This window comes from Onthophagus taurus, chromosome 2, assembly GCF_036711975.1.
Source record: "Onthophagus taurus isolate NC chromosome 2, IU_Otau_3.0, whole genome shotgun sequence".
Taxonomy (NCBI): domain Eukaryota; kingdom Metazoa; phylum Arthropoda; class Insecta; order Coleoptera; family Scarabaeidae; genus Onthophagus; species Onthophagus taurus.
This window is the reverse complement of record NC_091967.1, coordinates 18,428,796-18,448,430: the sequence shown is the minus strand read 5'-3', so window position 1 is coordinate 18,448,430 and position 19,635 is coordinate 18,428,796. Positions and strand designations below refer to the sequence as shown.

The 19,635-nt window shown below is 33.0% G+C and overlaps 1 protein-coding gene across 1 annotated transcript; it reads left to right on the top strand.

Annotated features, from left to right (window-relative positions):
• Positions 1–813: 813 nt before the first annotated feature.
• LOC111413476 (uncharacterized) lies at positions 814–1,361 on the top strand. The gene is made up of 2 exons (XM_023044469.2): positions 814–870; positions 928–1,361. The coding sequence occupies exons 1-2, from the start codon at positions 829–831 to the stop codon at positions 1,273–1,275; spliced, it is 390 nt and encodes a 129-aa protein (XP_022900237.2). The 5' UTR covers positions 814–828; the 3' UTR covers positions 1,276–1,361.
• Positions 1,362–19,635: the final 18,274 nt, after the last annotated feature.

Below are 19,635 nucleotides of genomic sequence, written 5' to 3'. Positions count from 1 at the left end.
GGAAACTTTTTACACACCCGTTCATTTTACGCCGAGTAGTGTGCGCGATAAAAATCGCCCACTTCATTTACTTTTCCCATTTTCCAGCTTATTCTACATTCTGCATCGTCGAAATTAATTAAAACCGACTATAGGAGAGGAAGATGACGGGGGTAAAACGAACGTTACTAGTAACGTACTTGAACGTTGGTTAAGGGTTTTAAAAATTTAGAGCGCGTGCAACACTTTTAACTTTACGCCGTGCTAAAGTGCTTGTAACTGTCGTACCGATCCTTGATTCTGAAGGTTGTTCGCTCTGAAACTGAAACTGCATGTGCGTATAGTTCGTTTGATGGCCTATCGGATTACATTAATTACAAATTAGAATAGGGGTAAAAGGGATTGCTTCACCACCACCCTGTGCTTTGTCACGAATAAGCTTTGCGTGCAAATTACGATCCGTTTAGTTCACGGTGTAATAATGAGCCTAAAGTGATTATTGCTGCTTTTTATGATTAGTAGGTTACAAATTACAGTGGAGGACTTTATAAGCAATTTAATTTCAAATTCACATTAATTTTGTTATATTGCGATCAATAGACCTTCGTGAAATACTCAATGCTATTTTTTCTCTGAATGCTTTAATACGTAGCTATAACAATATTGTGCGTTACAAATATATCATTATACATTTATCGTTGCATGTCTTCAAACAATAAATGAACGTTATAAGAAATACATTTTGATGATTATATATTGAGAACTTAGCCTTCATTGAAACGTATAAAAGAAGTTTTTTAAAACAATATATTTAGTTTCAAGAATCGCTGTTATACTTTAAACTGCACAATGTATTTTGTTTTGGTAATGTTGTTTGCATGTCTTATTCAGGTAAGTTTTACTCATAGAGATTTTCTTAACTTGATTTACCTCAATTTATTCTTGTAGGTGGAGGTGCATGCAACTACAGAAAAGATGTATCAAATTGCCGCCGATTGTATGGATTCAAGTCACGTTGATCCCGATGAAGTAGCAATTTCTTTGAGTGGTACCGTTACCGATTCACCAGAATTTAAACAGTTTTTGGAATGTTTCTTTGAAACTGTGGGCTTTCTCCATGATAATGTTATCGACTTTGATGCAATCCTTCTTCATCTTGATTACTTGGAGCCTGTGTTCCCACATATCGAAGATCTATCAGCAGCTGTGTTGATATGTAAAGAAAAGATGGTTCACGGAAGCACCATGGCTGACACCATATTCAGTGGATTTAAATGTTTTGTGGGTGCAGCTTAAATTTAAGGTCTTACTTATTATGATCTTTTTATTTTCTTTGATTTGTAATTAATAAATTGAAATTAATAAAAGTTTAACAGAAATAATTTAGTTCATAGTGCCAAATTCAGAGATAAGGTTGCATTCTAGTAAATAATTAACACCCTAAATCTGTGTGAAGGACTACTAATGGTTGCTGCTAGTTACACTATTGCAGTAAATTTGTTTGTTTAATTGGAAGAATTGAATTTACCTTGACCAAGCTTTGATTTATTTCACGTTCTTTTTTGTAGCTGAAAAAAATCACATTTTATTTACATTTTTGCACATTTTCCGCCCTTCCAAACATATTACCCTGAACATCCAAAGGATAAAGGCGACATGCTATATATCAAATAACCCTCCCCATAAATTAATTATGTTCTCAGTCGAGATATAAAAAAAATAACGAATTTCTACCCCGGCATTAACCCTTTTCCCAGTGGCTTTGTTTATCTTTCATGTGTCCCCATATAGAACTCGACGCAAACAACGTCTGGTTGTCGTGTATATATATACTACGTTTACCACCAAAGTTAAAATAAAGTACGATTTTGGGGATTATCATTTGTGCTTTTCATTTTCCCCAGGTGCGACTCTAAAGTCAAACTGATCCCCATTGTTCCCGAAAGTGGAGGAGGTAAAACTGTTCGGTAAGACGCCACCATTCCCATTTATAATACGAATAATTCTCGCCATCTGAATCGAATTAGTCAAATTAGTGGAGCTTGACGCGTACTTTGCCCGACGTAATTCTTTCTAATTGGACTTTCGAAAAGTTGGAGTTTAATCTATTAATTTCCAAGACGATTGATTCTTTTGCATTTTTTACTTACTCTTCAATTCGTATAATTGAGAATTGTCCAAGATGGAAAGTTTTGCTTCAGAAGTTTCCATTCTAAATTATACAAAAGTTTCAAACAATTAAATTGTAGTTCGTATTTATCAAATTGATAATGCAATCAATAACATTAAAAAGAATCATTTTCTTTCAAGAAACTAACAGGTGTTTTTTCAATTTCTTATCATGAAACAGTTTGTTTTCTCGTATATCGAAAAAGAAAATACTAGTAATAGAAAGGGCAAAAGGTTGGATTGCCGTCTCGATTTGTCAACACACCATCTTCGAATCGAACGAACATTTCATCATCTTTTCGAGGTTGTCCTGTGCAAAACTATGACGGAAGTTCAACGTGGACGACATCTTGCGTATTGATTCTATTCCTACCTGGCGGCAGTGGTGCATTTTCTATCTTTGCAAATCAAATTGTTTCAGCGCACTCTGCATGAGATGCGTTCTATTTACGGATATCGCGAATAAAAGAAACAATTTGTTTCTTGCAATTCAATTTGTTATAGGTATAGAATCAATTTTTGTTGATATATCATTCACTATGTATAAATGTTTAATGGTATTAGATAATGATCATGAGTTACTTTTATTTAAATTTATTAAAAATTAATTAATTAATCCACGATATCTAAACTTTAATTTAAATAATTTTTGTTCAATAAAAAATGTAATCTTAAACATATCACTTAAGGTTTGTTGACCACCTTGTTTCGGTTGCAGATTTAGAACGATACGTCAGGCGAAATACAAGGCATTCCTGAAAAGCCTAATGAAAACGTTATAAAAGTCACAAAGTTTTGAGTGTACCCCAATGATCTGGATGTTACCCATCGCATTCTACACGCGATTTATGGTGGATAAATCGATTTAAAAGTATAGCAGTCGGATTCTATAACCATATCAATCAGTTTACGCGAATGAGCTGTTGCTATTACCAAAAGGTTAATATAAATCCCATGATAAAAAGGATATCATGGGATTGTCGTTCTGATTTTGATATTGAGAGATTTTCAGATAAATGTTTTATAAACATATAGACAAAAGTTACAAGTATAAGTTAAAACTATAGAATACTAGTATATCAGTTAAGCCTAAGTGTCCGAGGATAAAGATGACATTAATTATGATATTCTCTTAGTAATGGCACCGTCTGTTGTTGTGAGATACTAAATGTACCACTTCATCTCGCGCCGGCGAGTTTTAAGAGACAGTTTACCTTGCTGGTTCTCTATAGATATAATAAAAATCAAAAATACAAATCACAAACGGTTTGTAAATCGTATTGATTAAATCATGATCACTGTGTTGAGGGATTGCTCATAATATCTCATAAATCATGATTACCATAATTGTGTAAACTGTTTCATAATATTTGGATCAGTATTTGGTCGCTAAGACGTGAACAATCTAGAGATTACCCATGATTGTTAACATCTTGGCGACCGTTTGTTGCAGTTCCAGCGGAATCGGATTTTGGGAAACTTGAGAGCGGTAGTCTCCTTTGTAAAGTCGGTGGTGAAGGTATTCTTCCTAATTTTTTATGATTATGATTCAGACATCATATGTCTTCAATTCTGTACATCAACTTTCTAACGTTCCCCAGCATATCGTCCTTCCATTCTACAATTCTCTTCCAGATGTCCAAGCCATGTTTTTATATGTGTTACTATGTCTGTACTATTCTGGATCAAAAACGAAACTTCTCTGGTTCAGTCAGATACTTGCATACTCACATGATGAATCAAAAACGCCGAAGGAGTCGGAGCTGGAATATATTGCCAGACACCTCGGATTAAGCAAGTTTACAGCATGCGTACGTACTGCACTGTATTTCAGGCGGAATGAGTAAGAATGAGATGATAATTCTTGACTGTATCTGTCACTTGATGACTGCCTTAGGAAGGAATCTTGTAGGTGTTGTTATGGAACAACATTTTCTACTATTTCAAATATTCCTCTAACTGTCTAACGTATACTGATAAAGATCTTTTGTCGTATATCTCATCTTAAAGACTAATGTGCAAAGACATGGGTGTAGACTTTCAGGAGCACTATCATTTAATCAGCATGTTGATTCAATGCAATGGTTGGCAAAACTTTTTATGTACTTGGCTTCATCAAGACAGTTGCTGTTTAGTTGAAGACGCTTTACTCTTTACTTATATGTGTTCAGCACTTTGAGTTGCTGAACTTTGACTTCAAAGTTGTTTCGGAAGCAGCATGTATCCGATATTGTAATATTGCTTTTTAAGTGACCCCTAAAATAAAAATCAAGAGGATTGAGGTCGGGCGATCGCGGTGACCAGGCCATTGGACCACCTCGACCTATACATTTTATCTAAGAAACTACTAAAAACTTCTACTACAATTTTTTTTCACCTATTAGTGATTATTTATCATAAGGAATAAATCCCCAAGTTTATGCGTTGCGAATCACCTGTGTTTAACATTACACGATTACTCAAAAACACAATTAGCTATGATGCGAAAATTTGGTAGCCGTATTATTACAAAAAATTATATTTTTTAATTATATTGAAATTATTGATAGTATCTACCTTTGGGCTAAATCCGTAAACACGAATTAGCACTTAGCACGAACACATATCGAACATTTTTCGTTCATACGAAAATGCAATTTCAGAATGCAATTTTAATAGAAATAGAATTCTTAAACATTGGTAGATTTTGGTCATTTTAAGGGGAAAATTAAAAAGAAAATGTTTTAATTTTAACGGATATCTATTAATTATTTATTTTCTCTACAAATTATTTATTTTCTATACAAAGTCTCTAACATTGAAATATTTTAACAAAAATTGGCGAAATTTCAGGCATATTTTGAAATGATTGCGATTTGTTAAATTTATCTGCCCTTTCATTACCCTCAATGCCGATATGACCCGGTACCCATATAAATACGATCTGTTTTCCAGAAATCAAGACTTCTCCAACCATCCGTACCATTGGTTCGTTTGGACACATTGCTTATAATGATTTAAGAGCACTGAATGAGTCTGTAACTATGACAAAGTTATTTCCATTATGACTCATACGGGTGAATAACAGAGCCTTGAAGATGGCATACAACTCCGCAAAGAAGATAGACGCAAAACTCTGTAAGCTCCATGAATAATCACTATCCCCAACTACAAACGCGCAACCAATTCCACTCTCCTTTTTGGAAACATCAGTATAAATAAAAACAGCATCATCATAGGCATTAATTATATTTCTAAATTTCGCTCTAAATAATTCCTGTGGTGTACTCTTTCTAGCATAACATGTAAAATTTAATTCGAAAACGGGTTTATTTAACTGCTAAGGAGTAAATTCGATACTGCCTAAAGAATGTAAGGGGGGCATAGTAAAGTCTAAAGTTTCTAGCAGTTCTCTGGCCCTTACTACTGCCGGTCTTGTAGCTGTTGATCTGTACACAGGTGGTTGTTGGGAAAGCATTATAGAGATTGGGTGCTCAGGTTGTATGCGCTTTTTACAAAATAATTAAGTATTTGCTAATTTCGTCGATTGTGAAGAGGAACAATACCAGATTCACAATACAAATTATGAACCGGACTAGTAGGAAAAGCTCCAAGTATGTAGAGTATTGCAAGGTTTCTTGCAGAGGAATACACCATACTACCATAATCAATAACAGATAACATCACACTTTTATACAACAGCTTCAGCACTGTAGTATCAGCCCCCCACCTTGTTCCAGATAAAACGCGCAGTAGATTTAATGATTTCCGACAACGTGAAATAATGTACTGAATATGGCTCTGCCTGAGCCACGCTCAAAGTAGAACCCTGAGGAACGCCATTTTCCAACAAATGCTCCGATGAAATCTCATTCCCCACTCTGACACAAAAGAGACGGCCCGAAAGAAATGATTGAATAAACATAGGCAAAATGCCACGTAAACCCCACCTGTGCAATTGAATCATTATTCCCTGGCGCCATGTCATGTCATATGCTTTTTCTAAGTCAAAAAACACCACTACCAAAACCTGTTTTTGTAGAAAGGCTTCCTGAATAGCAATCTCAGGCAAAACAATATTATCAATTGTGGAGCGACCTTGTCTGTATTCAAATTGGAAGTTAGAAAGTAGGTTTTCTTGTTCTATTATATGCATCAACCTATAACTCACCATTTCTCTAGTATTTTACCAATGCAACACGTTAAGCTAATAGGGCGGTAACTGTTAGATAATGTGGGGTCTTTATTTTCTTTAAGCAACGTAACTACTATGGCGTTTTTCCAGTTAGATTATATAGATTTAACAAGAACGTTTTTGCATCGCATCTTAAATTGGTAAGGAATTCATACGGAATATTATCATGTCCGGCAGATGATCACATATTGAATGGCAAATTATAGTCGAAATGTTCATCGGTACAGAAATCAAGAGGAGTCTCTTTCTGTCTTTTGGTTGCTAGGAATTTAGGATCATAACTATTAGTAAAACCAGTAGCAGCAAAAGTGTTAGCGAGTAATTCCGCTGTGTTGTCAACAGATGATACAAGAAGATTGTCTTCCTTGAGATATTTAATAGAAAAAAAGGATGCACCATATTAGATATGGATTTTTCCACATCTGTGAGCTTGGAGTATTGGAAGTTATGAAAGATACATAGTTATTCCATGAATTTCTTTTACTTTCAAGTATCTGTCGTCTAGCAACCGCTCATAGCATTTTAAAGTGGATCAGATTTTCTTCTGTTGGATGTCTATGGTACAAATTAAAGGCGGATTTTTTATTGCGAATTGCTATTGCTACATCTTTACTCCACCAGGGAACAGATTTCTTTAAAGGAATATCTGATGAGCGTGGAATTGATCTTTCGGCTGCCTCTAGCATCATTGCACCTAAGGATTCAATATCATCATCGATTGCTTCCGAAGCAGATGGCGTACTAACGGACATCTGATATAACTTACAATTAGCTTTTTTTGTACACCATTTATGCTGAAAACATGCATCAATCTGTGAATAGTCTTATTGGAAAGTGATCACTGTTATGCAAATCATTTATTATCTCCCATATAAGAATTGTAGCAATCTGGGGAAAGACAATTGACAATTCTATGGCTGAAAAGGAACTAGATTGCGCGGAGAGGTGCGTCATTGAACCAGTGTTCAAAATAACCAAATTGTCATCCTCAAGTAGTCTTTATATAATAGTACCACGATTAGATCCCCATAAAAAAATAAATTTCATAAAAATAAGTAAATTTTCATATCTAGTTTCAATTTATGAATTAAAATCAATATTAAAGAAAATTACTAAACCTTACTTATGAACCCTTTAGGTTTTGACCTCTTCATATGTTATCAACTATTTCCGCACAAATATTATAGTATTTATTAGATCATTACTTATGTGTTATAGATGTCAATATAATGCACTTCAAAATTGAGTTAAAACATGCAACATGGTAATTAAATCGAATACTGTGTTTTAAGTAGTCGTTAAATGTCACTTAACTTGGAAGATATTATCTTCCATAATAAGTACTGTATGTACTAATTGGTTTGAAAGTAACCTAAATTATTGAATTTGAATACTATCCGGATTTTACTTTTACTACTGAAAATGTGTTAAACGATCCAAGTTGAAGTATTTATTAGCACTTTAGTCGTTGGTATCCCGCCAGAAAGACTGGAAAGCGTGAAGCCGTGACCAATCTCGCACAAAACCCCTTTCTCACTCTCTCTTTCTACCCCCACAAAAATTGGGGGTGAAAATAAGGGTGCTGCCACGCCAGCCACGTTCCGACGGCGGCAAAATATATTTACGACTCCACCTAATCTTGGCAGCGGTCTGTCGTGCTCTTTTTTCACCCTCTGTTTCGGGATGAAAAAAAATGCTTCGTCGCGTGGCGATAAGCCGCAAACCTCTGCAAAATAAAACTCGCTGATTTGACGCTTGACAGCGGTTTTAGCACTGATTTTCTGTATCATATTGTAGGTATAACAAATAGTGGAGACTGAAATTCCAGTTCATCTCTAAAGACCGTACAACCATCTATACAAGCAATGTGCATTTCGATGTATACACATCCATGTGCATTGCACACTCAGCAGATACGTAATTGAAGCCGAGAATTTCGATGGAAGCTCTATTAAAGGCAGCGATGCGATTTAACTGTGAGATATGGTTTAGTTAACTAATAAAGTACAATAAACAATGTTGTACATTTATAATTTACATCAACTTACAAGATAATTTTTTATACAATTAACACAAATGGTCACAATATCATACGACTACCACTTTACATTTATGATTAACCAAATAATTATTTTAGAGAAGCTGTTTTAAGTATAAAATTTCATGTAAAAGTATATGCAGAACATAAATTTAAGTCTATTTTCTAGCATCATCCCCCCATTACTTTAGTAATGGGATATACCCATATTTCATAAGCATGTCTCTCAGAATGTTACAGCCATGACCGGTTTCCTTTACGGGAGACTATTATAAATAACCTTCAACGTCTAAATCCATTCTCGCGCCAGCCACGTAATAACACAGCTCCACCCCGGACGAAGATCTATCCGTATACTATGAACATATTCCTGCTATTCCGTTATAACGTAGTATGTAGTGACTAAGAATTACACGTTTCCGAGATAATCCGTGTGTGTCAAAATAAATCAGTTAAAAGCGTATTTTGCTTAAAGGTGTTGATTCAAAAATGTTAATTAAAATATGTAGAGGCTGCACACATCAAAAGGACTGATATGTCGAGGCGAATACGTACTCATTACCGTAATGAAATATTGTTTTTAATAACTTTTTTTTAAAGCACGTCAAAATATTTTCCAGTCGAGATTACGTTGAACATTTTTCTCCTGCAGGCCAAAATGGATGAGAGAAAATCTTTTTTTATAAAAATAAATTAATTATTAGGCTTTTGTAGTTTATTTTTCACTTTCCGTTATTAACATGTTATTATTACATTTACGCGGGCAAAATTTTTTGTGTTGACATAAATTAGCATGCAATGCACGTATTTTGTTTCAATTTAAAGGCTATTAACGTGTATGCAAGCGTTCTGTTGGAAAATTTGGAACACCTATGTCTCGGTACCATGGGAAACAATGTATTCGAAACTAGTTTGTAATTTGCATTTGAAAGAGATTCGATCAAATTACACCATTTTTAACAAGCAATTTTATCTGTTAAATTCTTTCATTACAAACATTGTATACTATTAAATGTATTTAGATAATACCGAGAAGATATAGTTACTCTAAGATAGATTAAAAAAAATACGAAGAAATAATCTTGATGTGCAATTAACGGATTACATCTCAACCACTTAAACTAGGATGATTAATTAATTCAAACATTTTAGGGAAGTTGTTTCATAGTAATGTGTATACGCGTGCTGTGCAAAGTTTCCATTTATCATTTTTAAATGAATGTTCTAAATAAGCAAATATAGTATTTTGATTTTACTTAAACGTTTCTCAAATTAGTATTTGCAAGATTTATCTTCCAACGCTTATCTGTGTTAAGTACATCACACTTTGGAATCTAATTTAAATTATTAACCGCCACTAATTGCTAGTCACCGAGACAAGTAAGGAGTAATGCGGTTAATGTTCTCTAGGACTATAAATCCTTCCCTTTCCCGTTAACCTAAATTACAGCTTCAGGAGGTGGCTTCGTATCGTATTGCTCGAGTGTGAAACATGGTGTGTAACAATTCTTTTTGAAAATACCTGCAACAATGCAATTTTCTAAATCAGTTAAGCGATTCATAGTCTCTCGAGCGCGCCGTTCCAACTTTAAATGGAGAGAGAGAGCAGATTGAAAAAAATTTATATAAAAAATTAATTAATTTCAATTTAATAATACTGCATGTTATCGTGAATAAAAAATATTTACTTTAGCTAGATTAACAGAACAATAAAGAACCAGTAAAGAATCGATTCTTCTCGGCACCGTCAGCATATACACATTGTTGCTACATTTATATGTAGAAACTAGAAGCGAGGAGGAGCTTAAATAAAGAAATCTGAAGACCAAAAAGAAAAAACCTAGAAACATATTTGGAACTAGAACGATGCAAGACGCAAAAAAAAGAACCCCGACCGAAAACTCTGCCAAAAGAAGCTATGTAGAGGAGAACGGGAAGAACCCAGAAATAAGCAAAATTATAGAAAGTAATAACAATAAAATGCAGAAGAAGTCAGATATAAGTTAAACCCTAGGAAAGATGAGAAGTCCGAACGAATCCAAAATGAAATAAGTTAAAAACGAAGCAGAATCTAGAAAATGCACAATAGCTAGAAAGAAGAAGAAAACAATTCAGGATAAAGAAAAGAATTAGACTGAATCACGAAAGTTGATAAAGAATAAGTTGCCTCAACGAATCTAAAAAGATAGAAGCTAGAATCAAGACAGGATACAGAAAAAGAATTAAACTGAATCAGAGAAACTAAAAACAATAAAGAACGATGACCGGAGAAACCTAGTAACGTAAAAAGACACTAGGAAACTAATCTTTACTACTAGATAAAGAGAAAGAAGCCCAAATGATGGCACATGGCAAAACGCTAGAAACATACCAACCCAAGCTATATTGAGGTGAGAGAAGAATTTACGTACAAGAAAGAGATCAGTTGAAAATTATGAATCTAATGTACTGCAAAAGGTAGTTAAACGCCAGAAATAAAAAGTAATAATATACCATTAGGAACTAGAAAGTCAGGACGCAGCTAGATGGTAAAACATTGGAAATATGCCAGAAAAAGCTATATAAAGAAAATATGGGATCTCAAAATAAAGGCAAACAGAAGTCCTAAACCAAGAAAGTCAAGAAGATGAAGCTAATAACTAAGAAAAAAATAAGCGAGAAGTTGAAAAAGGAAGAAGCTCGTACGAATTCGAAAAGAGAGAAACTAATAACAAGGCGGAATCTTTAGAATACTAACAACCAGAAAGAAGAAGAAAAAATTAAGAGAAAAAAATAGATGCTGAACACACTAAAGCTAAAATTGAAACTAGCTGGAATAAAGGCAGCAAGTAAGGGGACGAACAGCGAACTGATAATGTAAAAATAACGTTTGAAGCCCGAATAAAATCAAGAATAAATATATAATGTATTCAGGAAGCCAGACAGAAGCCGGAAGTCAAAAGAAAAAACTGTGACAGCCAGACAAAGACGAAAAGCAAAATTTACATTTATCTATATGATCTGAATAGTATATGGTATTCCTCCTATACATGATCTAGAAGAATAGCATGGCCAGAAAGTAAAAAAATATTGTCGAACGCAATTAAACTATAATATCGAAGAAAGTACAGAAAAGCCGGAAATCACAAAATTTAAGTAGTTGGATCGGAAACAAAAGTGAAATTCAGAAACAAAGACGCCAGAATATAAGGACAAAATCGCTCTAACGAAGTCAGAGAGAAATCGAAACGTGCCAGAAGTAGTCGTATAGAGGACGAGTAAACCCCAGAAAAACAAATAAGGAAAGCTGGTATCCAGACAGAGAAAGAGGATAAATAGAGAAACTAAAATATTGGCAAAATGAAAACCAGAAAAAGTAAGAAGCCAGAACGAAATTAACAAGAAATAAGCAAAAAGCAAGGTAAACTCGAGATGATATCAATATAGCCAGAAAAAAAGAAAAATGGAATTCAGATTAATGAAAAAGGAGCGTGAATTAAGGAAGCTGAAGAGAGTAACTAAGCCAGTAATATTTTGATGCCAGAAATGTAACGCCTTCAGAAGAAAAATGAAATATTACACCATAGCTATAAGCTACAGTAATTGCAGTACAACTAGGTGTTGTTAACGGTGACATTGACACAAATTTACAGAAATGAAGCATGGGCACCATATTCTATCCCGTTGCGTTTGGTGGCGGTTGATGAGATTTTAGTAGTATTAAATTTGAAAATGAAGTGTGTCCTATCTTTTCGTATTTTGGTATGTAACAGCTGCCAAAACACCATTTGAGCCATACTAAATTCTTTAATCTTAAAAATATTAGGTATTAGACACACAATCTATTTTAAATCCAATTTACACATTTGGTGTAGCTTAGCAGCGTTTTCAAAAATAGAACTTATTAAGTATTAGACACACAATCTTGCGAGTTTCAAATTCGCTCATTTAGATTGAAATATGATATCTGTTATATGCGTAGTTAGTGAAGTTTTATCTTTGTGAGTATGACTAAATTGAGTAGTTTCTATATTAGCTATTGGCATAAAACTTATTTAAGCTGGGATAAAGTGGTGATAATTCTTAGGTATTGCTATAAAAAAGTGCTTTTAAACATTGTAATCATCAACAATGTAGTATTAACTCCCCCATATTTCGAATGGCTAGTTCAACTCCATCGATGTTAAAATTTTCTGTTACCTACTACACCGATGGGAGATAATATTTAATTGAATTTATGTAATTTCCTTTTCCGCTTTATTATTATATTTTATTATTTTTAATTAAGTACCTTTCTAAGTACCCAGTATTTTTTACTTATCTTTAGTTCTCACGAGATTATTTAGTGGTCCCAGTGATTCACTACGAGATTATTATTATCCCTTTCAATAGTTAATCCCATAAAAGCTAACCGTTGCTGCAGATGAGTTGGAGTGGTATATGCAGAAATCCCTATAGCATCATCTGTATTCCTGCTGGGGACTTTCCAATTGTCAGCTGTCAAATGTCTTTCCGCAGGGGGAAGTCTAATTTGATATGGTAATGCAATTTTAGTGTTGACTTATTAATATGCGTTGGGACTAAATTGATATTATACGGGGAATTTAATTGTACACTTACAATTAGAAAATTGGATATGATTGTGTGAACTATTGGTTCAAAATTCGTAAACGAAATAGATTTGAAAATAACTGTTAAATGTAGAATGATGTATTAACGAGAAAACTTTTGCTTGTATGAAAAAGTTTCTGATATCGAAGTTATTAAAGTTTTGATTCCATCGCAACTTTTACCTATTACATCATGAAACATGAAGAAACTTTTTTCTCGTGAAAGAGTCCTTTAAGTATTCCACACATATTAAATATAAATTTTCCCTAAAACCATTCAATTTAGCCAGTGTCTTTCTATGGAGAATGTAACGTTTCAGGGATGTAATACGACCACCACCTCGAAAGCAAAAATTTAATGGAATTGGTTTCGGAAAGAAAACTATCGAACTGCTTTACCCACACACTCTCAGTAAATCCCGTAGAGGGAGGGCATGTAAAGTCTTCGTCCGAGGCGGAATCACGACTGCACTTGATGGACAAGTTAATAGCGGAGATTTCACCACGTGACTCGGGAGCAGAGGGACGAAAAGCAGCTCTACTCTCGGGTAAGAGAAACCCCAGTAGGAACCCGATCACGTGACAACCGATTCGGCTAGCGCCAACCCTGGAGTGCTAGATGCAGTTAACACGAAATCCTCGAATTAGTCGTCCTGCAGGAAAACGGAACCGACGAGAAATGGTAATTACGGTAGATTAAATCGAAATGGGGAGCTCCACTAATAAAGCGCTCGTTACACGTCACGTTACGATAGTAAAATCACTTTCACTTTCTAATTAACAAAAAAGAAAAAAAAATCGTTGTGAAGTAGTCTATACTTGATTTTAAATTACGATATAAAAGTAAACTAAAAATTATTTCAAACAATAAAAGTAGTTAAAATAGTCTTTTTTCTGGCAATTACTTTTGTTAGGTTGAAATTGAAGTTAATATCCATTATACCATTTTGTTTAACGTGGTAGAAAAAAATTTCGAATTTTGTTGTACTTTTACTGGTTTATTTATATTTTTGTTGTCTAACTAGTTTCGGCAAAAGCCATCATCAGAGACAACTACAAGAATTAACAATTTTAATCAATAAGCGAAATTTAAATATGTGAATTAACAATAAGTTTTTTACAAAAAGTTTTTTTAAAATACTTTCAGGTCATTGTATCTTACAGGAAATTAACATCGAAAATATAAAGCGGTGAACGAATTAAAATTATTACTGTCACAAAATTTACTTAAAATACATGTAAAAATTCTTTTATAAAACTTTAAAGATTTAACTCCGCATGGACATCTTTTGTGGTAGATGTTACAAGATGGTTTGAATTCAGGTTTTTCTTCTTCGTAAGAGAACAATAAATAATGCGCATGTACAAAATATTTGGTGACGTATTTCAATTCTAAATTTAAACTGGAAAGTATTTTGAAAACTCATACAAAGTAAACCATCGAGGTTCAATATAATTAAATGTAATTAAAATGTTTTTTATTTTTAAAACATTTTATAATTTTATATAATATTTCAAACATTTTTAAAATATTATAGTGGGATAATAAGGATGTTGGAATTTAAAATGGGAACTTTAAATTATGTAAATAGGAAGATGTGTATAAGGATTAGGGTTCGAGAAAGGAAATGGGGGATTGGCCGCTGGGACCCCAAAAAGTGCGAAAAATGCACGCGGACCAGATGCATTAGTCCTCTGCATTTTGGGGGAAAGGAAAGGTTAAATATTTGTAAAGTGGGATTTTTAAAGAAAGTACCTGATCATTAAGGCATTCTAATTCTGTGTTGTTATATTTAAATTTATCTATTTCATATTGTTCTAATAAACTAAGTTTAAAACCTTTGTTCTGTTTATGTAGCAACGTAACACCCTCTTGTATGTCAAGATCATGTCTAAACATTAACATATGTCTACCAAAATTGGAATTGTCATTATGCTGGTGTTCGTTAATTCTAGTTTTGATAGATCTACCTGTTTCACCAATATAAGTAGCTCCACACGTACTACATTCCAATTCATAAACACCATTTTGATCTAACAAATTGATTTTATCTTTGGCGGTTTTTTCTGTAAAGTGTTTATGTTTTTATAGGAAATATTAATTAATATCGTATTTACGGAAAATCTTTTGTATATTATAAGCAACATTACCAGGGAAATTAATTGATCTATATATTAAATTATTATTTTGTGTGAGTGGTTGAATTTTTAAGTTGATGTTTTATATGAAGTTTTTTGATTAAAGAATTTATCTGTGGTATTGAGAAACCATTATTAATTGCTATAGATCTAATGATATTAAATTCATTACTTCTATCTTGTTCAGATAGTGGTGTATTGAGACATCTGTGTATATAAGCTCTGAAAGCTGCAGCTTTATGAGAATTATGGTGGAAAGAAAAATTAGGAATTACAGTGTCAGTTTGTGTGGGTTTTCTATAAATTTTAAATTCAATTGATTCTCCTTTATTAATGAGAGTTAAATCTAAAAAAATTTAGTTGGTTGTCGCTTTCTAATTCCAAAGTGAATTTAATATTACTATGTAAATTATTGATGTAATTATGAAACTCGTTAATAGAAATATCATTCTCATTATTCCAAATAATTCATATGTCATCAATATACCTACGCCAAAGGGTTATGTTCTTATTTAGAGGATTGTTAGTATCAAAAATTGTATTTTCAAGATGATTAAGGAAAATATCCGAGAGATGGCCGCTCAAAGGAGATCCCATAGGTAATTCGTTATATTTATAGAATTTATTGTCAAACTGACAAAAATTTTGATCAGTGCATATTTTCAGTAAATTGTATACATGTTCTGTATCAACCTGATTAATTTTGTTACTTATCATATTTTTAGAGAGAATCAAGGTTTCAGAAACTGGTATATTAGTATATAAATTTGTTACGTCAAAGGAAAGTAACGTGAAATTGCTTGGTAATTGTGTGTTTTGAATTATGTTAATTAAATCATACCTATTATTTATAGTAAAATCTGCTTTAAATTGAATTATGTTTTTGAAAAATTGTATTAGAAATTTTGAAATTTTATAAGTACTTGAGTCTATGGAAGAAATAATAGGTCTAATTGGGAAGTTAGTTTTGTGTAATTGAATCAATGAATAAATCAAAGGTGTTTTTGGATTCATAGGTAGAAAATTAAACATAGAAATAGAATGTTCTTTAAGGAAATCTTGTGCTGATTTAACTGCTTTTTTAGTTTTAGTGTGAAAACTAGATTCTTTTCATTAAAAAATTTTAAAGTTTTTGAAATATATGAAGGTTTGTCTAAAATTACTAAACCCGCGTTTTTGTCACCATTCGTAACTATCAGTGAATTGACTTTAATTTTATGTTTAATCTTACGTAATGTTTGAATTTCTTCCCAATTAGAACTTTCTTCAGTTTTGGTGTTCCTTTCTTTCCTTTTCAGTAATTCGATGAGATCATTCTTTAAGCTGTCCTCCCTCGGTACTTTGTTGGCTGCACATTCTAGATCTATTGCCAATCTTGGTAGATTAATTTGTTCAGGTGTCATGGTGTATTTGTGTCCCTTATTGGGGAGGTCTTGTTCTTTTTGATCAAAATGGATCTTGGATAAGTTTGTGAATCTTGGATGAAATTTATATTGATTTAAATTTAATGGATCTTGGGAGTTTTCACGTTTTATGTCTCTTAGTTTGTTGAGTTTTTTTTTTGTTTTTCCATGTCGCATTAAGTTGTTCTCTTTCGAATTGTTTTGCCTGTTCAATTATTTCTTGAATTTCGACAAAATGAAGTCTGTTTGTTAAAATGTTGTAGATGTAATTAATTTTTCTATTGATAAAATCTAACTTGCGATGGTGATTCTTAATTTCTTTTTTTATATGATTTCTGCGTATGAATCTTAGTTGTGAACCTGATAAATGGTTTGGTAATTTGTAATCTGCGTATTTTGGAGTTAAATCTTCTGTTAGACAAATTTTATTATGTTGAAGAATTATTTGAATTTTAAAAGTTAATTTCTTGTAGTTATGGATTAGTTCTGTAGTACCAATATTGTTGATTAGGTTGAAATTGAAGTTAATATCCATTATACCAGTTTGTTTAACGTGGTAGAAAAAATTTCGAATATTGTTGTACTTTTACTGGTTTATTTATATTTTTGTTGTCTAACTAGTTTCGGCAAAAGCCATCATCAGAGACAACTACAAGAATTAAACTAGTTAGACAACAAAAATATAAATAAACCAGTAAAAGTACAACAAAATTCGAAAAATTACTTTTATGTTATCTGTTAATTAAAGCCCCATCGAATTAAACACGAAATGCCTGTCAACGAGAGTACGTTAAGGGTGAGAAAAAATTGGGGACTCAGCAAAAAAATATAACATTTTTTTCTGAAGGGTGTCAACGAAAGAAACGTGACACTAGAGATGCGCATGGATTTCCTGTAGCCGGCGTGATGAAGTAATGAAAAAGTGTGGATTACAACTGGGGGAAGTTTTAACGAATTAAGAAAAAATGAGAAACGAAAAAAAATCGCTTGTTAAATACTGAATTTAAAGCACAATAGTTAATTAATAATAGCTTTTTGTAAATGTTAACTAAATTCTATCATGAAATATAAAAAACACCATATTCCAAAAAGGTATTTGTCGAACATAGTTTTGCGCGTACTCGTAGAATAAAACCAAATTACTCGAAATGGTGCTCGCGCAAAATTGGAAATGTGCATGTGCGGTCACATTAAAATAGACTAATAATAAAAAACAGTCCGAAATCTGCGCCCAACAGTCTCGTTAACGTTTATTATTATTTTATTTTAATGACTTCAAATTACAAACGACATTGTTTAGCGAAATTTTTCGAATTTTCCAAATGGTTGTCGACTGTTAATTTAATTTCTCGATTTTATCAATTCAAATAATCTTCATTGATCGAACTTTCTTCAAAATAAAAACTGTTACTTTACTTAAGCGGTGTATGATATACATTCAACGTAGTTTCCCTCAACGGGATTATTTCCTTTTATAGGACAAAGCGTCCCATTTTAATTAGTATGGGGTTTAATTAAGGGTTGGCCACGTCGTTTTACGAAACTCAACGTTGACCACTGTAGTTGGATGTACGATCCCCTCAGTCATTGGCACAGAAACTTTCTGGGCGACAGCGAGTAGGTTAATTGGTCGGACGTGTCAAACGTGATCTGCATTCTCAACGTGCGCCAGTCGCACCCCCCAAACTAAACCATTTAGTGCTCGGAAAGCATTGCCGGTACCTCCATTTTCATTCTGGGATAAAGTGCTTGTTCATGCTCTCTCTGTCACTCTCTAACGACAGTTGCATACCACAACCCGCAATAGCTCACATTGCACCTGATGATGGAAGTGGTAATGATAGAATTATTTCGATTAGGACTAAATTGAATTATATTTCATATCAAAAACATCTTTTATAACGACTTATTATATATTTTGTTAAAAATTTTTGCTAAAAACTAGAGTCGTTCTATTTTGTTGATGTTCAGAAATACCATACATTGTTAGTAAAAGGTTTATGGATACTAAATATTTGAAACTGTACCATGTACGGGTGGCCCATACTTGCTAGCTCTCAAAAAAGAACGAAGCATTAGACTGGAAGTTAATGAAAATCCTTGAAAAAATTCCTAAAAGTAGTAGCAAATCTTCAAAATCAAGTTCATAAAACTGCGAGAGAGAAAGAAGCGAATTAAATTTGAAAAAAGATTTCAAAGAAAAGGATACGGACTTTTGAAAAAAGGTTATCTTTACAAACGACTAAATATATAGCATTTTGGATACGATAAGAGATAAAAAAAGGCCTGTACACCACTGTATTTAGAAAGTCTTCGGCAACAGGGGCTTACCTAAGCAGTTAGTAGCTTAGTTTTTATGGAAAATATAATACACAAATACATTTAAAACAAAATGCTCTACAATCTGAAAATATGCAGCGTATGCGGTACATTAATGGCTTTTTTATAATATATCCAAGCAGTTATATTTTCCACCACAATCATCAGATATGAACCTCATGGAGCACACGTTGGATTATTTAGAAAAGTCTATTAAAAAACACAACATCAGCAATGAGGATTCATTAAAACTTGCATTGCAAGTAGAGTGGCGAAAGTAGAGAACGTACCCTAAAAAATTAGTCCAATCAATGCCAAAAATTTTGCAAGTTGTACAAATAACGAAGTGAAGTACATAATTCTTCGTCCATTGCAACATTTGGAATTGTACGGAATTATCTGAACTAGCAAGGAACGGGTTTGAAGAATTATTACTTTATTTTATTGAGTTTATTCTATTCTAACAGATAATTATAGATATATAATTATAAAAAGAGTTGGTTTTATTAAGGAAAATATCTTGAAATTTGAAATTTGCGTGATGTTTATTCCATACTAGACTATATTACAAATTTATTTTGAAATATTTATCTTCTTTACTACAGCATATATTTCTTCTGTCAAAAAAGTAATGTGTTCCGAGACATCCCAAAAAAGTTAGCTTGTTTTAGAACACTAAAGTAGCGAACGATATTCTCTTCCAATGCAAAGCGGTGAGCTTACTCATCATAAGTGAGCAGTAAAGACAAAGATAAGCCGGAATGATTTGCGAAGTTCCTCAATACATCTGGAGGAGTTCGCAAAACGGCATGTCTGGTACTAGTA